Source organism: Nematolebias whitei, chromosome 9 (assembly GCF_014905685.2).
Source record: "Nematolebias whitei isolate Nwh7 chromosome 9, NemWhi1, whole genome shotgun sequence".
NCBI classification, from domain to species: Eukaryota; Metazoa; Chordata; class Actinopteri; order Cyprinodontiformes; family Rivulidae; genus Nematolebias; species Nematolebias whitei.
Genome location: NC_056506.1, coordinates 8,790,382 through 8,798,765, shown reverse-complemented (window position 1 = coordinate 8,798,765; position 8,384 = coordinate 8,790,382). Strand labels below are relative to the sequence as shown.

Genomic DNA, 8,384 nt, shown 5'->3' with positions numbered 1-8,384 from the left:
CACCTGGTGAAAACTTCATAACTTCTGAGGAGGTTTGTTCCATGGAACTAGTTCTCACGACTTCTGCCGAGTCGCAGCCGCCTGAGGAGACGCTGAAAGGTAGCGTACCAGGGACCTCTTGACCGCCACGGATTCATCCTCCGCCAAAGGTAAAGAGTCGCCATGAGCTTCACTACCAGTGTACCGCGGGCGAACTGCGCTTCAAAGGAGCGTGTTGTTCTGGTCTACAGACATACATCCTCATCCATCTTTTTCCTCACCATTTAAACTCCTTCATTTCCCCTCTTTAAAACTCTTCTATCTTGCCAGTAAAAGATAAGCTAAAAGTCTGCAGATATTGATTTAAGATCTAAGGATATGTCTGTTGTAATAGGCTGCACGTGAGAAATCATGGCTGTATGATTTCTCATTGTGAAGCTCATTAATTAAGCTGTGTTATTGCGTTCAATCAGAATAATCAAGTGTACAAGTTGTGATGTTAAATTTTGATTCTGTTAATAAATGACCACATTCATTTTGATGGGTCAAAGAAAATTAACGTCTCCTGTCACTGATTAGACCATCTCCCACACAGTATCTCTGTCACATATCTGTCAAGTAGCTCAAAAAAGAGAGAACCCGTCATTAAATATTGATTGTAGTGAAGCTAACTGAAGCTAACCGACCCTAGCTTACTACACGGGTGAAAAAGAAAATTGTGGTTTGTGATTTCTGATGGAAGACTGAATCTCCGCCCTCCACCAATGAATACGCCCCCTGACCAATCAGTGACCTACAGTGTGCTGATGTCACGTCTAGACCCTACAAGAACCAGACCTGGGACCTCAGAGAATTAGGTCCCAAAAATGGGGTGGGTTCCACCACTAAAGGCATTGTTGATAAAACACGCAATCGGCCACAACTAGTTACATAGGAGTACCAAAGGGCCCCGTGGATAAGGGGCTTAACTAAAGTACACACAAAATTCATTCTTGCTGGGGGTGTTCAGAAACAATACCAAAAACCCATTAAACGATGTCTCAACATCGACAAAAATAGTGGTTAAGCAACCAGAAAAACGTTTCAACATTGACAAAAGTAGTAATTAAGCAACTAGAAACAACGTTTCAGTGCGTCACTCACTCTGATTGTCAGATTTGATTACGTTATCGCGTCTGAGTTGTTATCTTAGCACTTAATTAAGCTTAAACTTATTTGGTTTCTGCTTGGACGACCTTTTTTCCCACTAGGTCTGAGTTTGTGAGATCTTTGTCTCCTGTGGAGTTATTGAACGCCTCGTGTAGTTTAAATGCAATGCCTCTTGCAGTGGTGCTCTGTGGAATGGTCTGGATGGCTGAAACTGGCCACAGACCAGGCACCCTTTTATGTAGTTCTTGACATCCTTTTTCATTCCAGGCCAATAAGCAACTTATTTTAATGCTTTCATTGTGGTGTTATCTCCCTTGTGTCCTGCGGACGGGAGGTCATGTGCATGAACTAACATCACCCCCCTGTGGTCATGGGGGACCACGAACACGGTGGAGGACGTCGGTCCATGAGCAAAAGTTAGGATGCCCTTGAGTAGTTTTATTTGTTTGCGCAGCTGAAAGAGAACTTTAAGGTCTGGATTGGAATCCAGGTCGGCTTCGGACGGAGTGTTTTTCTCTGGGTCAGTCAAGTACAGCATCATTGAGTTTATCGCAGGATCCGACTTCTGAAGTTGGATGATGTCTGGGTCAGTCAGCATGGGTTGTACAGAGACTGTGTTGTCAGCCGGCTTGGCTGCAGCCTGTGCACGTGTGACTGCCATTATCTCGGCTGTAGGTTGTACTGACAGAGTTGCGAGCAGCCAGGAGGGGTCAAAAGACCCCGGAGGGCCGTCCCCGGCTCCGTCCTTGATAGCTGATTTATCTGTCCGCAGTGACAGTACAGCATCTTTTGTGTGGGATCCTTGGATCTCTACACCTTTAACTATCAATGGTAGGTAGTATCTGGTGGGCTCTGACTGTTTCAGCTTGCAAAGGAGGCTTTCTTGTTCAATCAGAGTTGGGTTCACCGGTTGGGTCTCTTCGGTTTCACATGCTTTTGAAGGCTTACTTACCGGGACTGTGTTCTCTGCTTAGAGGTCCTCGGTGCCTTCTGCAGTGCCTGCCATTGGGCAGTCCGTGACTGTCTAAGGAGGCATGAGTATTGGCAGGGGTTTGCTCACTCTGGCCCACATTGTCTGTTCACCATAATCTATAATCGCCTCAAAGCGATTTATAAAATCCTGGCCGATCAAAAATGAGAATGAGTCAACCATAGACACATGTACCAGGTGGTATAGTGTTATCTCGCCAACCTGCATGTGAACCATAGCTATAGCTGTTAAGGTTGTCCTCGTCTCTGCGAGGCCCTGCAGTTCTATAGTATGTTCTGTGAGAGGTATTTCCCTGTGAACTCCGTTAACGGCGGTCCTGAGCTCCTCAAACACTTTGGCTGACATAATAGTTATGTCTGCTCCACCGTCCAGTAGGGCTTCATGTGTGAGGACCCCTTCAAGTGTGATTGACAGGTAAGCTTTTTTAGCGACCCCCTTTCTGATCAGGTTACACAGGAACCTTGAAGGTTTTGGCCAACGTTTCTTCTTACGTTTACCTTTGCCTGTATAATCCTGGTTTATCCGAACCGTTGGTGCAGTCGCTGCTGCTCCTGAGAGTTCGGTTTTTGACGGGCCTCCGTCATTGATGTATGAGATCACCCACTCATTGTGTGTTGACGGGCTCTCATTGTTTGTAACAAGAAGTTCCTGGTGGCTGTCCGTGACAGCGGCAACGTTGTTGTTTGTGTCACCCTGATTTATCTGAACCGTTAGCACAGCTGTTGCTGTTTCTCAGGTTTCAGATTGTGATGGGTCACCGTCGGTGACGTGTGATGGTACCCCCCCCTTTTTCAGGTGAGGGCCTGTCAGAGTTTACAACAACAACGTCATGGTGACTGTCTGTGACAGCAGTAACGGTGTTGTTTGTGTTCTCTGACTCATCAGCAATGATATTGCCACACAATGTGTCAGGTTGTTTGTCTGTGGCAACACCTTTCAACAATTCCAAGAACCGACGCACACTCTCTGTCTCGTCCGAGTTCAGAGGTCTGGGGCTCTCTTTCTGGTCCGGCTGCTGTTTCTTTTTCGTCTCAGGCTGTTCAGGCTGACGTGGAGGGGGAGCAAGTCCCCTCCGCTGGGGTTCCCAGTGGGATCCCTGGTTGTATTGGTCACTTTTGGTGCCATACTTTTTACCCGTAGGGCGTTCACCCCCCTTCTGGTACATTCGTTCATCCTCTGGTTTCTTGGGAAACCATTTTGGATCTTGTCTTGACCAGGGGGCACTCATCTGTTGTGGTTTGGCTGCTGGGAAACCTCGTTTCCCAGCCTTTATTGGGAGGGGGAGCTGAAGCTCTCGTCCCCTCCAATTCTAATGACTGGGCAGGAATCCTCTCACCTGGGAACACCTCAATGGGTGTCTTGGCCTGTGAACGGGCCTCAAAGACATTCACAGCACAATTTTTTATCTCACTGATGGATTTCTCTTTGAAATTAGCCATCATTGCACTGATATTCTCATGTCAGGGTGAAGATTTTTGCTGAAAACGAACTTAAACGCTTCCTCCTCCTCCATGCCGGTTTTGTTCCTGTAACCAAAATAAGCCTGCAAGATTCTGGAATAATATGCCCTGGGGTGCTCATTCTTACCTTGCTTGACCTTGTCGGTGGCTGGATATCCGCCAGGTCCCGCGCAAGGGGTGTACTCTTTCATAAGAGCAGCACATAACAGGCTGTAATCCTTTCTTGTGGCATCAGGTTGACGCTCTATGAAGGGAAACACCGTCCTGTCTGAAGTGAGCCTGATTAAACCTACTTTATCCTCAACTGTAGCGTTGGGATAGCTTCTTAATTGGAAGTCAAGGTCGTTCAGATAGGCCTTAGTGTCGGTTGACCCCAACGGCCCCGGCTCAAAGCGTTGGACATACTTCGCTATTTTATGCAAATCCGCTATCGAGAGCGGAGGCTGAGTGATTGGCGTTGTTGGAACAAAATGATCACGTGGAGGTGATTCACCAGACTCACGTAGAGGTGGCAGAAGGGGATTATGTGTAGGAGGTACAGCAAACTCTTTCTGAGGTGGTGGTGGGTGACCTGGACTCTGACCCAGTTCGTCTTTGAGTTCCAGACATCCTTGCCCCTCGTCGGAAATTTCATTTGTTGCTGCGGCTAGTTTTGCCTCACAGGCTTTTAAGCATTCATGTGATGTATGACACTCACTTTGTAAACGCACACCTTGTTGGACTAACACCACTTTTTACAATCTGCATTCGTCCAGAGATTTTGATGTGAGCTGCAACCGTTGGTGCAGATTATTATTGTCTGAACACAGTGCTTGGTAATTAATCCCTCCTTCACGTAGCTTTACCTCATATGAGTCTGCTTGTGATAACAGCTGAGCTTGTGAGACCTCTTTCTCACGTTTTAATTCATTTTCCCAGGTTTCCTTATCAAATTTAAACTGTGCCATGAGTTTTAGACACTCCTCTGTCTCGCTGTTTAACCTTGTTGCAAGGTCTTCTGCCCTGTTGGCCTCAATATAAAATTTAGCCTTCAGCAAGAGTGCTATTTTAGCTAGTTGTTCATAGCTTGACTTTATGGCTGCAGAAGTCACACTTTCTGTAACTTCCTTCAGCTCGTCCAATAACTCTGTTGAGTTCATGCGGTCCACCTGTTCACCATATGGATGTAAGGACTCTGTGAGCAGCGTCAGGGCTGTCTCCAGCCAGTCCTTTTTATCACATGGATCAACATCAGCTTCTGTTAAATCTGCCATGGTTATCCACTGTTCAGCAACCTATCTGGTTAAGCAGTTCCAATCTTAGAGTTTTTAACAGGTAAATATTGTATTTAAGTGGGCATCGAGATTCACACACTATTTTAGCTCTGGGTTCCATCAACAGTACTGTTATAAGCCAACTTTTCAATAAATGGGCACCTGTTTGTAGGTTTTACCCCATGCATGAATATCTTAAGTAAATGCCCCTGTGGCAGTGTTACTTAATGAGCTTATTCTAACAGATACAAGAGCCAGGCTATTTCAGTGTACTCCAATGCACTTAAAATTAATAAACCTGTAATTTTTCTAAAAAGTCTGACAGCAACTTTATAGTTTTAAACGCTCTCAAGCAGTTTAATTTACTAGAATATGCTATTTAAACAGTAACACATAAACCAGGCTCTGATTAACAGGTAAAACATTTTTTTAAATGAAAGGCGAGTGTACAGCTGTCTTTCTGGTAAACTGTTATACTCCTTTTCAACAGCAGGTGGCACTGTAAGCTTACTTTTACCGGTAGGAGTCGCTGACGACTTCCTGTGAACCGTCCTGTTGACATCCGGTTGTTCGCCGTTAGCTATGATGTAGCACATGGTCGAGCATGGTTCAAATCGGCATTTATGGACGGATTTAAAGCTTAAACATCGCGTCGCTGGACAAGCACGCCTTTTCTGCATGTACTCATGAGTTTAGGAACAAGTGTCAGGGCCTTATTCAGCTTTTTTAAACACAAAGGAGGACTCCGTTAAAACGAGCTTCATTTCCGGGGTCACGTGACTTTACAGACACGTGCACATCGGGGTGGGCTTTACGCACTGACATCAGAGTGAGAGGACGTACAGGGATACGTCACCAGCTTCTCAGCGAATCAGAACGATCCAAACAGCGGTTCTCAACCAATCACAGCTTGTGTGTACTCTCTTTAAGCTAGCAGTTAGCATCAACAGTCCGGTCAAATTATCGCTCATGAAAGCTTCAACAATTGCACAATTTTACTGTGAACGTAACAAATCAGCATCGGAGCAGCTTCTGAGACAGCGCTCAGCTTCAAACAAACGTACCACCATTCAAAAACACGACTCAAACGAGTCCAGTAAACAGAACCGGGTCAGACACGCAGAACCCCCGTTCATGCTACAGTTTCAAACAGAATGGATGCGTTATTCTCACTGCTTACAGCTTAGTTACACAAACAGATTGACAATTTCAGCTTTAACGATGAACACATTGACGTAACCTGCAGCTTTCTGAACACCAAAAGTATGAAAATATGTCTGTCCAAGGTCAAACTCTGACTTTTTATGCCAACATGAGCGTTATTTTACAACAACACAGATCTCGTGTCACACATAATTCATCTCTTTAGAAACCTTACGGGTCACCAAATGTAGTGAAATGTGGGGACAGATTAACTGTCTCTTCACTACTAATTAATTATTCTTAAAGCTAGTTCAAGCACAAAGATAATTAATTATTTAATTACAACAGATTCTTTCTTTTTCGAGTTAAATTAATGCCATGTGACCGAGCTAACTGTGAGGATTGTTTAATCAGTGACATGAGACGCCATTTTATCTTTGACCCATCAGAATAAATGCGGTCATTTATTTAACAGAATCAAAATTTAACATCAAAACATGTACACTTGATTTGCTGATCTGGTTCTGATTAATAAAAACTTGGCACGCTTTACTAACAAGACAACAGAACATTTCTGAAGGCATCTAGATTGATTTACTGGCGAAATAGAAAGTTTTAAAGGAAGGAATGGAGAAGTTGAAAGTAGATGGATGGAGGAAGATGTATGTTGTTGACCAGAATTAGCACGCTTCTTCCAACACCAGCTCAACCCTCCGGTACACTTAGTGCGTGACACTCGTGACGTCTCTTTACCTTTGCAGATGAGGATCAGCTCCGGTATAGATGTCCCTATTTCAGGGGTCCATCCTGGGTCCCCTCCTATTCTCCTTATACCTGCTGCCACTTGGTGCTATTTTCCGGAAACACAACATGCCTTTCCACTTCTACGCCGATGACTGTCAAATTCACTTCCCCCTAAGACACAATGGTACATGCTCTATTCAACCTCTGCTCGACTGCCTGGCTGACATCAGGGACTGGATGGCTTTAAACTTCTTAAGTTTCAATGAAAAGAAGTCTGAAGTCATGTTGTTCCCTCCCAATGGCACGATCACAAACCACTGCATCGACTTCTCCGCTCTAACCCTGTCAGAAAAACAAAGAGTCACTAATCTGGGAGTGATAATGGACCCTTCCCTGAAACTTAACAATCATGTAAACATGATTGTTAAATCATGTTTCTTCGAACTGAGGCGGCTGTCTAAACTGAAGCCCATATTGTCCAAAAATAACTTGGAGACAGTAATACATGCATTCATTACATCTAGGCTTGATTACTGCAATTCACTCCTGTTTGGTATCAGTCAGACCTCCATAGCACGACTACAACTTGTCCAGAATGCAGCAGCCCGATTTTTAACCAGTACAAGCAAAAGAGAGCACATTATACCAGTTTTGGCCTCACTGCACTGGTTACCGGTTCACTTTCGAATCCAGTTCAAAATACTCATGTATGTCTACAAAACACCGAACTGTGCCCCCCCCCCCCCCCCCATCTCTCTGATTTGCTACAACCGTATGTCCCACCACGCTCCCTGAGGTCAGCGGACCAGTTGCTCCTCACAGTTCCAGGAACTCGTCTTAAGCGCAGAGGTGACAGGGCCTTCTCTGTAGCAGGACCAAGACTTTGGAATGTGTTACCTCTGCTTGTCAGACAGGCCCCCTCCCTCTCGGTTTTCAAGTCCCGTTTAAAAACCCACTGCTATTCGGTGGTTTCAACACCAGATGATCTGTGTTTTGAACCTGTATGCTCCACACTGGTTTGTCGTTATTATCTGCATCGTTTTTATGTCTATATTCTGATTTACTTCATTTTGTATATTGCTTTGTGTGTTACCTGTTGTTCTGTCTGTACAGCACTTTGGTTGGCCTTGTCGCTGACTTAAGTACTCTATAATTAAAATGGTATTGTATGGTATGGTATTAACGGTACCTTTGGGTCTGCAGCCCCAGCACACCAACGTTTGCTTCTGGTACATCCCCCCCAGCCTGAGAGGGATGCCCGAGGGCCCCGAGAGGCAAGAACGGCTCCACATGGTAACCCTCCTACACCTGACACACCGTTCTAACATCATCGGCTTGTAATTTAATTCAGAAATAGAAAAATGACATTTCCTGATTAAAGCTGCTAAAAAAGCTAAAGCTTACAGTATATAACTTATTTACAAACCAGATTCCAAAACAGTTGGGACACTAAACAAATTGTGAATAAAAACTGAATGCAATAATGTGGAGGTGCCAACATCTAATATTTTATTCAGAATAGAACACAAATCACAGATCAAAAGTTTAAACTGAGAGAATGTATCATTTTAAGGGAAAAATATGTTGTTTCCAAATTTCATGGCGTCAACAAATCCCCAAAAAGTTGGGACAAGTCCATTTTTACCACTGTGTGGCATCCCCCCT

At 44.6% G+C, this 8,384-nt stretch overlaps 1 protein-coding gene across 1 annotated transcript in view; it reads left to right on the top strand.

The window, feature by feature from the left end:
- Window positions 1-8,384, top strand: part of gad3 (glutamate decarboxylase 3) — a 54,183-nt gene that overhangs the window by 42,521 nt on the left and 3,278 nt on the right. Inside the window, exon 18 of the mRNA XM_037682061.1 lies at window positions 7,923-8,012. Coding sequence (XP_037537989.1) covers window positions 7,923-8,012 — 90 coding nt within the window. The remainder of the gene's footprint in view (window positions 1-7,922; window positions 8,013-8,384) is intronic.